The sequence below is a fragment of the Felis catus genome, chromosome B3 (assembly GCF_018350175.1).
Source record: "Felis catus isolate Fca126 chromosome B3, F.catus_Fca126_mat1.0, whole genome shotgun sequence".
NCBI classification, from domain to species: Eukaryota; Metazoa; Chordata; class Mammalia; order Carnivora; family Felidae; genus Felis; species Felis catus.
This window is the reverse complement of record NC_058373.1, coordinates 104,208,269-104,225,498: the sequence shown is the minus strand read 5'-3', so window position 1 is coordinate 104,225,498 and position 17,230 is coordinate 104,208,269. Positions and strand designations below refer to the sequence as shown.

General features: G+C 36.1%; 1 protein-coding gene across 1 annotated transcript in view; it reads left to right on the top strand.

Annotated features, from left to right (window-relative positions):
* Positions 1-17,230, top strand: part of EXOC5 (exocyst complex component 5) — a 62,752-nt gene that overhangs the window by 13,371 nt on the left and 32,151 nt on the right. Inside the window, exons 2-6 of the mRNA XM_023255717.2 lie at positions 6,968-7,062; positions 7,901-8,048; positions 10,024-10,218; positions 13,743-13,807; positions 16,597-16,625. Of these exons, the coding sequence (XP_023111485.1) occupies positions 6,968-7,062; positions 7,901-8,048; positions 10,024-10,218; positions 13,743-13,807; positions 16,597-16,625 (532 nt within the window). The remainder of the gene's footprint in view (positions 1-6,967; positions 7,063-7,900; positions 8,049-10,023; positions 10,219-13,742; positions 13,808-16,596; positions 16,626-17,230) is intronic.

The window sequence follows — 17,230 nt, the reverse complement described above, 5'->3', positions numbered from 1 at the left end:
CTTTGTCCTTTCATAGTCAGGCCCTTTGCCATTGTCTGTGAGTCCATATATATTCTAAACTAAGGTCAGTTCTCTGTCTACCCAAGATGATGGCCAGATGTCTTTACCAAAACTTTGACTATTGAGAGGATTTTTCTTGCCACTGAATTTTAAGGCTTCCCCTGAATGAAGTTTTAATTACTGCTGCTGTCCATTTTTAGTTGGCACCCACATGCCTAGCCAACTCTCTGCATGAGCCAAGTTCAGGCTGTTTCCTTCTCCATCAGCAGGTTGTAAGAGATGCCCCATAAGGCTATCCATGTAAATTGAAGGAGAGAAGCTATCACAATAATGGTAGAAGTTTGGCTTCCTGCTTATGCAGTTTGCTTTCTGGTCCTATTCATGTTTGGTTCTGGGTCTACCACATCCATCTAGGTTAAATAGTTTCTCAGTCCGTTGACATAATATCTTGGTGAGTCTTTTAGAACCCAACTCATGCTATGTAGTTCTGGATGCAGGTTCACTTCCTGCTCTGTGGTTAGGTGTGCTGTCTCTACCAGGGTCTAGTAGCACACTGGGAATTATTTCTCACAAGGTGTGTAATCCTCTGCTGTAGATGGCATGATCTTGCTTTATTATCTAGCAATTTGTGTTGTGATTATTCACTGAGGTTTGCTACAACTCCACGTGACATTGTTTCCCAATACTGATACCTTTAATACTTAAATTAAGACTGATTCTTTTAATACCATAGGGTCTGCAAAGTTGTATGGCCCAGACAGCAAGGTTGGTTGTATGGCCCCCACTTCTTCGGAGCCCTTTCTTGCTTTTGTGTCGCTTGGTATATGTGCCAGAGCATGTGTGCCCTGCATGCAGAACCTGGAAAGTCCTATCAGGTATTGTGTGTCTTTCCTTGTGGTGGGATGTGCAAGGTACAATAATTCTCCTTTACTTTGGGTGAGATGTCCTGGAAGGCCCCTGACTACCTTAAAATTTTACTGATTCAGTGTGCCCTGGAATCTTTGTATAGTATATACATGAGTACATGTATCTTACCAAGATTCCACCAATGATGTCAGTTATGTATGATGGATCAGTAAGGTGTTCTGCAGAATGTTCATATGGTACAAATCATGTTATAATAGAGTTCACATAGTCCTGAAGCAAAGCTATAATTGTATACCACTGTCAGTTCTATGTGACTGTAAACTCTCTGATCCTCTTTTTTTTTTTTTCCCCCAATAGGGACAGAAAATAGTGTATTTGCCATAGAAAATAATGTATTTGCCAAATCATTGGCCATATACCATGAGGCTTGGAGAAACTATATCTGGCATGACAGATGTAATAGGCTACTTTTTTGTTGATTTTGAGATAAACACCTTTCAGGATTTATCTGGTTTTTGTAAAAACCCAGACTGATGAATTAAATTAGAAAATTGTGGGGAATATTGCCCGAACATCCTTTAGATAAGGGGTTGGCAAACGTATAGCCCCTGGGATAGATACCTGTTTTTAAAGTTTCACTGATATACAGCTGTGCCCATCTGTTTATGTATTGTCTATCGCTACATTTGTACTATAGCTATAGAACTGAATGGTTATAAGAAAGATTGTAAAGTACTTACTGTCCACCTTTTTAAGAAAAAAAATTGCTGATCCTTGCTTTAGAGCCTTAAGAATGGTACTAAATTTTGACATTCCACTTGATTTACTACATTGAGTACAGAGGGGCAATTTCAGAGACTTCTTGGACTTCCCTACTGTGAAGGCTCTTACTCTATAGACCAAGGACCCAATGTGGGAATTATGTCAGCCATCAAGTGTGCCTGTCCCTCTTACATGTTTACGGACTGGGAAAATGGCCAGTAGTTGGGCTAATGGACCCATTGGATCAGTGATGAGCTGGATCTTGGCTCTTGTATATCTTCACTCTCTTGAGTGCATGATGCTTGGAGTCCATCAAGTATCGGAATCAACTAGGACTCTGTATACAACAGACCTCAAAATGTTTGAGTATTTCCCTTTACCTTGTGTACAGTTAGTTATTCAAGTAAATGGTTGTACCTCTTTTGGCGGGGGGAAGGAATAGTAGAGTCATTACTGCATATACTTGCTAGTATATTGCAGAGTCCTTCATCCTGGGAACCTGCCTTTTCTTCGTTCATAGCTGAAAGTGTATCAAAGTGCATCCTACAATCTCTGGCCTCTACTACCTCTTGTACCTTATCTACAACTGTTCTCCCATTCACTCACTCTGCTAGTTACACTGGTCTCTTGTCATTGCTCACATACTGTTTGTTCTCTGTACTTGGAGCATTCCTTTCCTAGATGGCTTATTCCTTTAGATGTATTCAGGTCTTTGTTCAAAATTTATTTTCTTAGACCTTGTCTGATCACGTTTACCAAAATAACCACTTTAATCCATCACTCTGCATCCTTTTTAATTTTCTTAATAGTTCTTATTTATCATGTATCTGCTTGTTTGTCTGTCATTCCCTTTCATGATATCCAGAAGGGCAGAGATTTTCTCCTGCCTTGTTTACTGCTATTTCCTTGGTTTATAGAATAGTCAGTAACATCTAGTAGGCTCTCAATGAATATTTGTTGAATGAAGGAATATTGTATTTTGAGAAAATTGAAATATTTCATATGAAAAATTCTTATTTTTCTCCATGTCAGTAATATTTGTCTGTTGCAGTATGAGTTTTGGGGCATATATCATTTGATAAAACTTGTGTATTGAAATTAATGAACAGTGTAACATTTAATTAGAAATTGCAACTACTATAGGGGCACTTGTACCCCAATGTTTATAGCAGCACTCTCAACAATAGCCAAATTATGGAAAGAGCCTAAATGTCCATCAACTGATGAATGGATAAAGAAATTGTGGTTTAGGGGCGCCTGGGTGGTGCAGTCGGTTAAGCGTCCGACTTCAGCCAGGTCACGATCTCGCGGTCCGGGAGTTCAAGCCCCGCGTCAGGCTCTGGGCTGATGGCTCAGAGCCTGGAGCCTGTTTCCGATTCTGTGTCTCTCTCTCTCTCTGCCCCTCCCCCGTTCATGCTCTGTCTCTCTCTATCCCAAAAATAAATAAACGTTGAAGAAATTGTGGTTTATATACACAATGGAGTACTGCGTGGCAATGAGAAAGAATGAAATATGGCCCTTTGTAGCAACATGGATGGAACTGGAGAGTGTTATGCTAAGTGAAATAAGCCATACAGAGAAAGACAGATACCATATGGTTTCACTCTTATGTGGATCCTGAGAAACTTAACAGGAACCCATGGGGGAGGGGAAGGAAAAAAAAAAAAGAGGTTAGAGTGGGAGAGGGCCAAAGCATAAGAGACTCTTAAAAACTGAGAACAAACTGAGGGTTGATGGGGGGTGGGAGGGAGGGGAGGGTGGGTAATGGGTGTTAAGGAGGACACCTTTTGGGATGAGCACTGGGTGTTGTATGGAAACCAATTTGACAATAAACTTCATAGATTGAAAAAAAAATTGCAACTACTGAATAACTAATAAATTAACAAATGAGAACTATGATTATTAAGTATTTACATAGGTATGCATGTGCAAAAACTGACAGGGAAAAAGAACATTACTAGGTAAAGCTATTTAATGGAAGTATTGTGGAGTTTGGGAAGAGCTGACTACTTCGTAATTAATTTAGCTTTTTTTGAAGAAAAAACTCTGGATTTTACCAAAACTGAAAACTTGGACCTTTGAAATCAGATAAATCTATATGACCTTGGATTAAATAACCTTTTTGTATCACACAATTTCACAGGTATAAAATGAATGAATATTAATAAAACCTACCTCATAGAGTTGTATTAAATGATACTAAGTATGTAAAGTGTTAGGCACCTAATAAACACTTAAAAATTAGCTGCTGTCAGCATTTTGTCATTATTTAGGAGTAATTCATATGCTTGTCAGATTTCCTGAAGTTTGTAAGTAGCTGAGTTTCTAAAGATCTAAGTATTCACTCTAAACATAAATTCCTTGATGTTGAGTCAATGTTTCCCAATTTATGTATGTAAATTAAAAATTATTAGACATGTCAACTTTTGTTTCAACACAAATGAAATTGACTAGAGAGAGGTATGATTATCTAAATGATGATATGTTTGCTAAATGAGTTAATTGTTATTTCAGAGGGTCAAAATTTTTCCTTTGCAGGATATCTAATTCATCATTAGGGTTTAATTCTCAAACATGTCAGCACATGGATAAACTGATTTATTTTTTAAGTAGTTAACAATATTCTTTATTTTCTATGCCTTCCTCGTATCAGATAGCTTTCCTATAATGGAAATCTTATGAGAGAAACTGGATTAATATAACTGCTATTTTTTAGTTATTTGATCACTATAAAAGAGCCTCTTGTAGGTACAATATAAAAAGTCTTTAAAAATTTTTAATGCCCATTTATATTGTTTTGTGTTCTTACTGTTTAGTGTTTACTTTTTTGGGGGGGGGCAGTCAGCGATATTAACGGTCGTAAAAGCTGTATGGTTTTCTTATAAGATATGGTCCAGTTTGAAAGTTGATATTAGATCTTATGTATAGATAGGCATGTGACAGTTTATCAGTTGTCTGAGAAAATTATTAGTTTACATTATTGATGGGTCATACAATTAGAATGTTTATAAATTTAAGTAGAAATTTCAAAAGACATGATGAGTGATGTGTGTGGGCCTTCATGTGACAGTTTTCTCCTTTTTAGCTTCACCTGTTATCCTTACCACCTAACTTTAGGTACAAGGAGCTACTTGTAGTTTCCCATATTTGCCATTCAGTTTTACCTAGTAATAGAATAGAATGATTTAAATCTCAGCCCAGCTTGTGTTGTCTTGAGTAAGTAATTAACCTCTCTTACTCTCAGTTTCCTCATCATAAAGTGAGGATGAAATAGGACCTCCCTTCTAGGTCTTATGAAGAGAGTAGTAAATGAGGTAATGCGTGTAAACTGTTTACGTGAGCTGTTATTCTTGTTGGTACATATTCCTGTTTTGGGTACATATTCCTGTTTTTGTGATGATGGTTATCCATAGTCTGACTGAAATTCATCCTCCCATTCCTCCTCTCACATCAGACTCATGTCAGTGAACCAGTCTCTTGAGTACCAGTGTGATGATAATGATAAAAAGAGCAAAGTTGTTATCTGTTGGCGTTAATAGTCACCTCTCTTGTTCCATCCAGATAAGCTCTTTGTGATCTATCCATCTTCTCAGTTCCACAACTAGGTTAAGTTCTATCTTCTTTTTCCCTAATGATCTGGAAAGATATTTGTTCCATTTTTGTCTGGATGATTTTTCTTCTTTCTTTTGGTCTCAGCTTAATTGTTAAGCTCTCAGAAAGTTTGCCAGTTGTAATTCCTGTGTCTTACCAGTCTTCTATCCCTTAGTGTCTTCCTGTCATCTCTGTTTCTGTTATATAGTCTTGGATCCAGGACTTTTTTTTTTCCCTTACATTTATCACAGTTGTAACTAGTTATTTCTGTAATTGTTTAATGTTGGCATCCTTACCTAGAAGATCATTTCTTTGAGGCCTTTCAGGAACCCTGTCTATTGAATTACAATTTGTATTCTCAATACCCACCACTGTGCCCAGCACATAGCAGTTGCTCAGCAAAATTTGCTGAATTAATAAATAACCCCTTTTTTGTTGCCCAACTGCCTGTTGAGGTAGCGACTTATTCAGCAGTGTTAATATTAAAGTTTGGGCACAGGTTCTTAATTTTACTTATCACATACTTTTGCATTCTTTATAATTTCTTCTCTATTAGGTTGTGAGTTTCCTGAGGTTGCAGTTTTTTAATACATCTTTTTATTCCAAAGCCTAACAGCGTGCTTGGCACTGGAAATTTTATTGTTTAATGAATGTTTATCAAGGAAAATATGTTTTTAAGATATGATTAACAAATAGGAAATTTTGCAGATAATAAGAATTCAGACTGGAATCACCAGCAAATAGTAGCAGTCTAAGTTACATGCTAAGTGGGAAGCAATTCAGGATACCCATTTACATGAAAGAAGATGGTATGAAAAATATGTACACTAGCGTGTATTAGTCTAAAAAATTCATTGTCAGCTGCTAATGGTAAACATTTGAGTGTTTATTTTCTTGATTGGATCATCTGCTCTAATATTCTTTTTTTCATAATAAATGCTTTTTTCCTCAGAAAATTTAGAAAATTTTGTATCCTACTTTTTTCAGTATTATAGATGAACATTTTTTTCTCATTGCATGATTTTTCAGCATGGTTTTAATAGGAACATGGTTTTCATCCTGGAAGTTTGTCATAAATTTTCAATAATGATTTCATTAAGTATTTATATGAACAATTTTTCAGTATTGTACATAATAAGTGGATGTTCTGTAAAAAATTTTGTGTTCATGTCTGCTTTTCCCTTAGAATTTTAAAAGTAGAATTACTAGGTTAAAGGGTATGAGTATTTGTAATACTGTTTATGTTGCTAAATCATTATTTATTATCCTTTAAAAATATTGTACATGTTAGATTAGATGAGAGTGTGAATTTCAGTTTACCCTCCGATATTGCATATTGTAATTACCAAAAACAAAACCAAAACAAAACAAAACAAAAAAACCCACCCACTTTGCCAGAGAGTGAGGTTAAAAACAAAAGTGATAATTTGACCTCATTTGATTACTAGTGAAGCCACATATATTTCATGTTTCTTGTATTTCTTCTATAAATTGTGTCCTTTGCTCATTTTCCCACTGGGATGTTCTAACTAGTCATGATACTGTTCTGATATTTTAATATCCTAATTTTTATTAATTTGATTTTTTCAATTGAAAAAGCCTTGTACGTTTTAATAATGTAGATGTATTTAAATGATAATTTAATTCTATTTTAAGTTCTCACATAGTAGAACCTGTTTAATTTTTGCAGTAGCATTAAGTTATCTTCTATGAAACTTTTTAAAAGAACACTTATTTTGTATACTAGGAGCCTTTTGTGGCAGATGAGTATATTGAAAGACTTGTGTGGAGAACCCCAGGAGGAGGCTCTAGAGGGGGACCTGAAGCTTTTGATCCCAAAAGGTGAAGTAAAAATGTTTTTTCCCCATAGATCCAACCTAGTTCAAGTTTGTGTTTGGAATAGAGGTGACTATTGAAATTCCTTTCAACGTTTATGTAAAGGGGTTTTAGTTAACAGTTGGACGATAAAGACACAAGCATTAGAAGTTAGGGGTTGATTTAGTTTCTTTTATATTTCTTTTAGAGAAGGATTTTAACTGGTATGAGGGGAGGAATTTTATTGTGTTATAAGAATTTAATATTCAATTAATAATAAATCAGAAAAGGTTGGTTCTACCTGTAAAATAAAAACATGTTGAATATGTTGTTTGTTTGTTTTTTTTATTTTTTATTTATTTTTTTTTTCAACGTTTATTTATTTTTGGGACAGAGAGAGACAGAGCATGAACGGGGGAAGGGCAGAGAGAGAGGGAGACACAGAATCGGAAACAGGCTCCAGGCTCTGAGCCATCAGCCCAGAGCCCGACGTGGGGCTCGAACTCACAGACCGCGAGATCGTGACCTGGCTGAAGTCGGATGCTTAACCGACTGCGCCACCCAGGCACCCCTGAATATGTTGTTTTAAGTGTAGTTATAAATCAGAGGAACAGAAAGTCATTGTTCCCTGGAATGCACAGTATTATTTTTATATAGCATCTTTATCGTTTTGACTGTTTTCTGTAAAATTGGTTTCTATTCTGGCAGAGATTCTGAGTGAGGTTTTCATTCATGTTAAAGATAATTCCTAAGATGCTATCCTACCTTAAGAAATGCTTATTAATATTCTGTTACAGATGAACTGGTCAGTTCCTAATGATTAATCTTAGATGGATTGATACATACTCTGATTTTCCTCTACTAGGTTATTAGAAGAATTTGTAAATCATATTCAAGAACTCCAGATAATGGATGAAAGGATTCAAAGGAAAGTAGAGAAACTAGAGCAACAGTGTCAGAAAGAAGCCAAGGAATTTGCCAAGAAGGTACAAGAGCTCCAGAAAAGCAATCAGGTAAACACTGATTAAGCAATGAATAGTTTATACAGATTATATTTTTATTCCCTTCCACTATTAAGTTCTTAAAGAACTCTAGTCAAATAATAGTAACCATTGAGGTTTCTCTCCACCGTTTGCATCTCTGGGGAAAAATGTCAATGAATTGTTGTGAGGCACTCTTAGCACAGACTTGCTGTTGATCCATGGTTTGGGATCACAGTATTCCCTTCTTAGGTTGGAGTGGCATCCAGTACAGTCACAGTGCATTCTTTGAAGAATGTCACTTTAGCTGACCTGCATTTTTAGGGGCTCATGATTAGCTTGGATATTTAAGTGTCATTTGCATTCTCATTTAAACATAAAACAAAGCAATAACAGAACAGTATTGTCTGGATCACATTTTTCCCTGATCTGGGAAGTTTTACAGAAGTCATGGAATATGTGTCCCCATGAGAATTGTAGTATAACATGGGGAAAGTGAATGCAGTACTCTTCCTCAATCCATTTTGAAGTCAAATCAAATCACAGCCTGGCCCTGGAGTAAGTAGGCCAAATTTCTTAGCCCTTCTTAGGTCCTACACTGAAGCTGGAATCTGTGAACCCCTTTTATGGCCTGGGCCTGGTCTGGAACTTGATTGCCCTGTATAAGTGTAGTTCATGGAGCATTGTGCAGCATTGCTGCCTCCCAGGGGCTGTTTGTTCTTTAGTGTTAGGGATTAGCAAACTGATTTCTGCTCAGATTTTATTTAGTTAGATTCCTTTGCTTAAGCATATATGGCTGTGAGAAAACATTTAATAAAGTCAGTAGTTTACATAAGATAGAGGATGTGTTTTTACATAGTCAAAGTGATAGATTCCAAATACTTCCAATGCAGTTTTCTCTTGGTAATAATAATGGTATTATTAGTTAACCTAACAAGCTCTGGAGATAAGTCTGCTCTGCCACTTACTAGCAACTTAACTTCCCTGTGCTTTAGTTTTTTTCATCTATAAAAATAGGTGGTTACAAGGATTAAATAAGTTAATACATATAATATGCTTAGAACAGTGTCTGGCCCAGAGGAAGTCCTTAGTGAATGTTTGCCTCTCCCCCCCGACCCCCATCTTAACTTAAAGTAAGAATGAAGTGTCATACTGAATTATCACCAATTTTGTTATTGGCAGTTCTAAGGCATTCATTGTGTATAATTTTCATACACCACAGAACAATCTCTGTAGTCAGAAAAGAGGAAAAATATGTTAGGAAGTATTGTACCTTTGCTTCATTTAAATAATTGTTATAGTCTTTTCTGTTTTCAAAACTGGGCAAGAACCATCTTACCTTATTTCTAATGTTGGCATTGCTCTTCAGATATTTAAAATATATGTTAACTACTCTATTTTTGAGAGAGAGAGAGAGAGAGAGAAAGCACGAGCAGGAGAGGGGCAAAGAGAGAGGAAGAGAGAGAATCCCAAGCAGGCTCTGTCAGCGCAGAACCAGACATGGGCCTCAATCTCACAAACCATGAGATCATGACCTGAGCCAAAATCAAGAGTTGGACACTTAACCAAATGAGCCACCAAGGTCTCCCAATATTCTATTTTTAATTAGTGTTTTTCACGTCTGACGTATTTTGACTCTGTGTGATGGCAAGCAAATTGTCCAGATCCTGGGTCCCTTTGATGCTTAGTTCATTGTTTTCAGGACTAAATGGTACTGGGAATGTTGTTAAACAGGATACTGTTTTGTTTCTAAACAAATGTTCTTGATAAAATGTTTTAATAGTTAAAGGTATAAAAGTGTGCAAGTTTGTTAAAAAGTTTTCAGATCATGTTATGCTGCTAATGGGCATAAGTTGTTTTTGTAGTTTACCTCATATATAACTTCTATATTATCTTCAGTTACCTAAGTTAGAGAGTAGGGATGAGATTGGTGCTCTGGGTTTGATATGAATTAATTTATAAACTGGATTCTCTGATTATATTTTATGCTTGTGTACATTTTTCCTAGGTTGCCTTCCAACATTTCCAAGAACTAGATGAGCACATCAGCTATGTAGCAACCAAGGTCTGTCACCTTGGAGACCAGTTGGAAGGGGTAAACACACCTAGACAACGGGCAGTGGAGGCTCAGAAATTGATGAAATACTTCAATGAGTTTCTAGATGGAGAATTGAAATCTGATGTTTTTACAAATTCTGAAAAGGTGAGCACTATCAGAATGATAAAAGCAAGCTGCATCATTAATAGCAATGCCCTAATTATTACTTTCAAATCACTGAGTAGCTGATTTATTGAAACTTTTTATTGTTCTGAAATGTGTATTAGTACACTTGCCTGCAGATTCCTGATGAAATGTGTATATTCAGATTTTTAACTACAGGATTGTCTTGGCATTTTTGTTTATAGAATTATGTGTGGTTTGGAAATGCTGAGGTAACTATGTTAACAGTTCTTTCCCATAATTGACTTTTAATATTAACAGAATTTAATAGTTATATTCTGTTGGGTTTAGGGGGTAGTGTGACCTAAATCATTGATAAGCTGAAATATCTTTCTGCACAAGGAATTCAGAGTTTCTGGTTTCTGTTGCTTGAATAAAGAGCTCTAGTTTGGACCAAAGAGATTGGAAAAATCTGAATTGTTTATGTTAATCCTTTTCATGGCACTAGTCACTTAATACTGGTCTGAGGGTACACGGTATTGACTGTTGTGCAATCTTGAAAGAAGGTTGTTTAGCTGACTTTCTTCCCCCCCTGCCCCCCAAGGGGGAAAAATTCAAAATGCATGAAGAAATAAACATTCTTATAGATACTATATGCACAAGGTAACATTGTCCACTAATGCATTGAATATACAGTCTTCCTGCATTATTCCAAGTTTACTCCATGGGATATTTATGATAGTGGAATGTTAAAAACTATTGTTGAAGTTTACTTTGAATTCGGCAACACTGTTTTTTGTAAGTAGGAACTGTATAAGCTTACAGAAAAAGCAGTTACATATTATACATAATTCCTCTAAGGAAAAGACAGTATTTTAAATAATGAGTGTAAGGAATTATATTTATTGTATAAAGGTAGAATTGACAAGATTAACATTAAGAATGTTGTCGAACTTAAACACTTGTAAGACAGTGGCAATATCTAGCTTTTGTTACATTTATATGATTTTTAAGTATAAAAGTATACTCACACAGACACACACCCTAAAGCTTGAGCAATGAACTGTTTTTCAGGATAGTTTATGGAATGCTTTTATTTTGTTTCTTAAATATAAAAATATATGGTTATAATATAAAAGTACATATTTATGCATATTATAAAATATGTTTTTATATATGAAAAATTGTATGTAACTTAAATTTTATAACTTGGATTACCTGGTATTATACCTGTTGGATTGTGTAATCCGTTTATGCTGTTATAAACCAAATGCAGATATTTTACCCAATGTGAGTTGGCCTTTTATTTGAAGGCAGCTCAAAGTAGCCATTTAGTCTAGAGAAAAAAATATTTTAAAATTGACTGATCATACATATTTTTAATCTGATTTGTATTGTTTGTAATGTTTTACATCATGAAATTAAGTTCTTTATACGCTTATTTAAACATTATAATTATCCTCAGGTTATTGTGTAGTTCTTTGTATTATCTGTTAAGTTCTAATTGAAAGAAAAAGTCTTCATATTACTATTTCATTCACTTGTTCACTCATTTATCTGTAGTTTTTGGGGTGCAAGTATAAACTAACAGTTTTTTGTTCTTGTTTTTTTAGACTAGTAATTTTTAAGTGAATTCTTCTTCTTTGCTTCACTCTCTTCTATTTTCCGTTTTCTTTCATCTTGTGTTCCTTTTTTCTTATGTTTTGTTCCTTTTTTCCCAATCATCTTGTTTTTCTCTCATGTCTTCCATAAGTTTGGGGTTACTATTTGCCAGTTATGAATCATTATTTTTGGCTTAGTATTATCACAGTTAACTACATTTAAGAACTTACATTTGGTATTAGATTGCCAATTACAAGTTAAACTTCTAGCTATCTCAGTTTCTATACTCTTGCCAGCTCTCCCTTCCCAATGGAAAGAAAAGGCAAATCACCCACACCTAGAGAGAAGTGTGATTGCAGGAGGAATTAGAATAGGATAACACATCTTCTTCCTGCTCCGTAGTCATTTTTATTTCTTTTAACTTTGCTTTAAAAAACCTATTTTCTGTCCATGTCATATGTATTCGCTCTTACCTCTATTCTTACAAAGTTTGTTAGTTGTTTTACTCCCTAGAATCACAGCTTATTGTTCTTCATGTAGATAATGCCTGATGATTTGATTATTTTTAACACTGTTTGCTGCATGGGTGGCCTCTCACCTTACTCTACATGTAGACAAATTATTAGATTGTGGATTTGACAACTTCTGTACTTACTATTGTACTATACTTTTAACTGATTGATGCCCTTGAGAACTATTGTGCTTTAAATGATTTTTATAAAATAATTACTTGTGGAAATTCAATAAAGTCAAGTGTTACTTATTGCTATATTTCTACTACATTAAGGAAAGTTTGCAAACAGCACATAATGGGGACTTCCGTCTCTTAAAATAATAGGACAGATTCCTGGTGGAAACAGAACTGGCTATAGACCAGGCAGGTCTTTTCTGAAGGGGATATTGGTGAGGAGAAAAGGTTGGACATTGCTAGTCCAACTAAATGGCATGGTGCAAAGTGATATTGGAGTGGTACCTGTTCCCATGTGCAGCAGGATGGAGTGAGTGTTTATAACTGAAAATCACAGTGACATACAGACAAGGAGAGAAGAGATAACTAAAACCAGAATGCTATGTTCACTGTTGTTTGGCAACAGTTTGTTTGGCCCTGCTGTTGTTCACTTTGCTTGCCAGACTTCACATGAGTGCTTGGTTAGAAAGATCTGTGTTAATGTTTTTAGCTCTTGCTTCATGTTTGTAAGAGTCTCTTTATTTTTTAGTGTAAAAGAAAGTGAGTGATCATAAATCAGTTACTGAAGGTGTGCCAAAACTCAGTACTTAATTGAAACTTAAAGAAAAAGTGAATATTGTGTAACTCCCCCCACACATTAGTGTAAGTAAGCATGGTCAAATATTTGCATTTCAAGAACTTTAGACCCTTGGCCTGAATCCTTTAGTTCCACCACTTAAAGAAGTACACCTCTGTACCATATTTCATTCAGGAGACTTCATATTCAACTCTATATTTGCTTTTAGAACAAGTTTTATAAATTTATGTGTTTATTAAATGATAGGTATTTTAGCTGTTTTATTTAGTTATATTCATTCAGTTTAGGTTAAAGTGGGATATATGCAGCAATATGATCTGAATTATTTTCATAAATCTTGTTTGTCTTTTTTGGTTTCATAAACCAGAAGAGACACTTAGGCTTTCAGCAAGCAATGATTTTAATTTTTTCAGAGTAAACTTGAACTGCAAGTTTCACTGGGAAGGGATTATGGCATTATAAAATCACAAAATTTCAATACCAGAAAGACAAATGTTTATGTTTTATTGATTCATTTATTGATGATAATGTATTTCTGTTGCTCACAAGGTTTTATTTGTATGGATTTTAAAAGATAATTGTTGGAGTGAGGGTCTATTGGCATACATAGGGGATTATTATTATTTTCAAATATAAAGATATATTTGGTATGTGTAGGGTTTGTTTTTTTAATTATTGCTTTCATTTATTTTTGAATAGATAAAGGAGGCAGCAGACATCATTCAGAAGTTGCACCTAATTGCCCAAGAGTTACCTTTTGACAGGCAAGTTCATTTCTCAAGAGCTAATTTGCATGTATGCTATAATTTATAAAGTTTTATTTTTCCCTGTATGTTTTTGCTTATTCAACAAGAGTTTATTGAGTACCTCCTTTGTACAAGCATAGTATGTAAGAGTTGATTGAAAAAATATAGTTTCTTAATATCTAAATTTAGTGGTATACTTTGAAATACTTTCACCCTTTTGTCTTTTTTTTTTTAAGTTTATTTTATTTTGAGAGAGAGCGTGTGCGTGCGCAAACGGGTCAGGGGTAGAGAGAGAGGGAGAGAGAGAATCCCAAGCAGTCTCCACACTGCCAGCAGAGCCCCAGACACGAGACTTGATCTCATGAACCCATGAACCGTGAGATCATGACCTGAGCCATGATCAAGAGTCAGACACTTAACTGATGGAGTCATCCAGGTGCCCCTCTTTGTCTTTCTTCTGAAAAAAAAATTGCTGAAGAATTTTGAAATTTCCTAAAGTGATGTTTTAAATTTTCATTTTTTTTGGACTCTGATAAGCTGGAATGGAGGGAATGGAGAAAGTTTAAACATGGGGCCATTCAGCTGCTTTTTCTTATATCTAGATGAGAGTCCTTAAACTTTATGGAGTTTTAGACACCTTAAAAGTTGATGAGGGGCGCCTGGGTGGCGCAGTCGGTTAAGCGTCCGACTTCAGCCAGGTCACGATCTCGCGGTCCGGGAGTTCGAGCCCCGCGTCGGGCTCTGGGCTGATGGCTCGGAGCCTGGAGCCTGTTTCCAATTCTGTGTCTCCCTCTCTCTCTGCCCCTCCCCCGTTCATGCTCTGTCTCTCTCTGTCCTAAAAATAAAAAAAAAAAATAAACGTTGAAAAAAAAAAAATTAAAAAAAAAAAAAAAAGTTGATGAAAGCTAAAAAAGTTTCTTCAGAAAATTCAGATCCACACAGATTGTTATAAGCAACTTCATGGAATTTTAGACTCTTTAGCCTAGCCACAGACTCCTCCTTAGGGACTTCAAAATTGGACCATTTCCTTAAATGGGTAAAATGTGTAGATCACAATAGGTTGCCTGATAATTGTTGGATAATCTCTCCATTCTATTCTGCATATACTCATCTTCTCCTATTTCTCAGTTACATATTTCTCTTACAAATCTGTTTTAGTCTCTGCCAAGCCTTGGAGTTGAATATATGTCCTAATTAGTTTTAATTCTTTCACAAAGATCAGTATGGCCTTACATGCATTCTATTCCACCATGACTTTGATACATCAGTTTTGTATAACTCTACTTTTTAAAAAAAATTTTTTAATGTTTATTTATTTTTGAGAGAGAGGCAGATTGCGAGTGAGAGTGGGTTAGGGGCAGAGAGAGAGGGAGACACAGAATCTGGAGCAGGCTCCGGGCTCCGAGCTGTCAGCACAGAGCCCGACATGGGGCTCAAACTCACGAGCTGTGAGATCATGACCTGAGCCAAAGTCGGATGCTCAACCGACTGAGCCACACAAGCGCCCCTGTACAACTCTACATTTTTATCACCTTTTTTATCTGTCTTTGCCATCTCTTTTGCCAACCATCCTCCTCTCTCTCCAAACTGATTACATAGAATCTCTCAACATTACTTTTTCATAATGTACATTCTCCCTTGATATTTAAGATTTAAAAAAATTCTAGTGTAGGGGCGCCTGGTGGCTCAGTCGGTTGAGCGGCCGACTTCGGCTCGGGTCATGATCTCGCGGTCCGTGAATTCGAGCCCCGCGTCGGGCTCTGTGCTGACAGCTCAGAGCCTGGAGCCTGTTTCAGATTCTGTGTCTCCCTCTCTCTGACCCTCCCCCGTTCATGCTCTGTCTCTCTCTGCCTCAAAAATAAACGTTAAAAAAAAAATTAAAAAAAAATTCTAGTGTATGGTAGTATGTAATATTTTAGTTTTTGAATTTGCAAAGATTGGATGGTTTGTCTGTAACACACATTGCTGGGTCCTTTTTATGACTTCTATTTTATGTTTCATATACTGTTCTTGTTCTTTTTCTTTTAAATAACAGTAATGGAATTTTTTTTATGAAAAAAATCCCAACAGAAGGGGCAAATAAACGAATAGGAATTTAAAATGTTAGCGAATAGGGCCACCTGGGTGGCTCAGTCGGTTAAACATCCGACTTCGGCTTGGTCATGATCTTAGGTTTCATGAGTTCAAGTTCTGCATTGGGTGAGCTTGAGCCCCTGCTCTGAGCTCCACATTGACAGTGTGGAGCCTGCATGGGAATTTCTCTCCCCCTCTCTCTCTGCTCCTGGCTCACTTGTGCACACTCTCTCTCAAAAATAAATTAAAAAAAAATCTTTTAAAAACTTGTTAGTGAATATAAGCAGAGACAATAGCTCAGTGTTGGGGCTGGTGGGGTTGTTAATGCCTCATATAGAACATCTCCCTCTTTAACAAGTTATTGGTTATTCAGAGTGAATTTCATAAATGAGAACTAGCCGCCCCATCTGAATGGCCCAAATTCAGTTTTGTTACCTGGCATGCTTACTGTCAGTACTCTTTCCCTCCTGGTTGGCTGACTAGCTGGTTTGTTTGCTTTCCTTCTTTCCTTCCTCCCTCCCCCCCCCCCCCCCCCCCCCCCCCCCCGCCGCCTTCCTTCCTTCTTTCCTCTCTTCTTCCCTTTTCCCCTCCCTTCCTTCTTTCCTTGATGATGACCTTTAGTACAAAGGTTTCCCTTACACTCCCAGACCCCGTTTCCGCTTTTATTAACATCTTAGATTACTGTGGTACATTTTTCTCTAGTATGAACCTCATCATTGGTTTTTATCTTCCAGATTTTCAGAAGTAAAATCCAAAATTGCGAGTAAGTGGAGTTTGATTTATTTAATAGTTGTGAATAGGTGATAAAAATACTTCTGTAAAAGAAAAATAGTAAAAGGAGAGATAGTGGGAACAATGTTGTCTTCTCACCTTATCCCTGAGTTTGACTCCTCTTCCTTGAAGCAGTCATTACCAGTTTCTTAGGTATTCTTCTAGAATATCCTATGGATATACGAGCATAGGACATAAATCACATATACATGTGTAGAATTTAGTCCTACTGTCACTGGTTATTTTTAAATAATTGGTAGCATCCTATACAAATAGCTTTATACCTTGTGTTTTTAATTTAACAGTGTATCTTGGAGGTTGTTTTGTATCCATGTATCTGTAAAGTAGGTTCTTTGTCTTAAAAGCTAAGAGCTTTTAACTTAAAAGCTCGTGTGAGCATTTCAGTATCTTTATAACTGCTTACATGATTAGTTTTATCCTTTCCAATCTTTGGATTATATTTTAAGCAGATCATTCTGGGTCTCTGGAAAAGCCATTATATTTGCAGGCTCCCATGGTAATTTGAGTCATGTTTGGGAGACCATTGCATAGAAGGTTCAGAGAGCCACCTATTTTCCCAAAAGTGTTACAATAAGA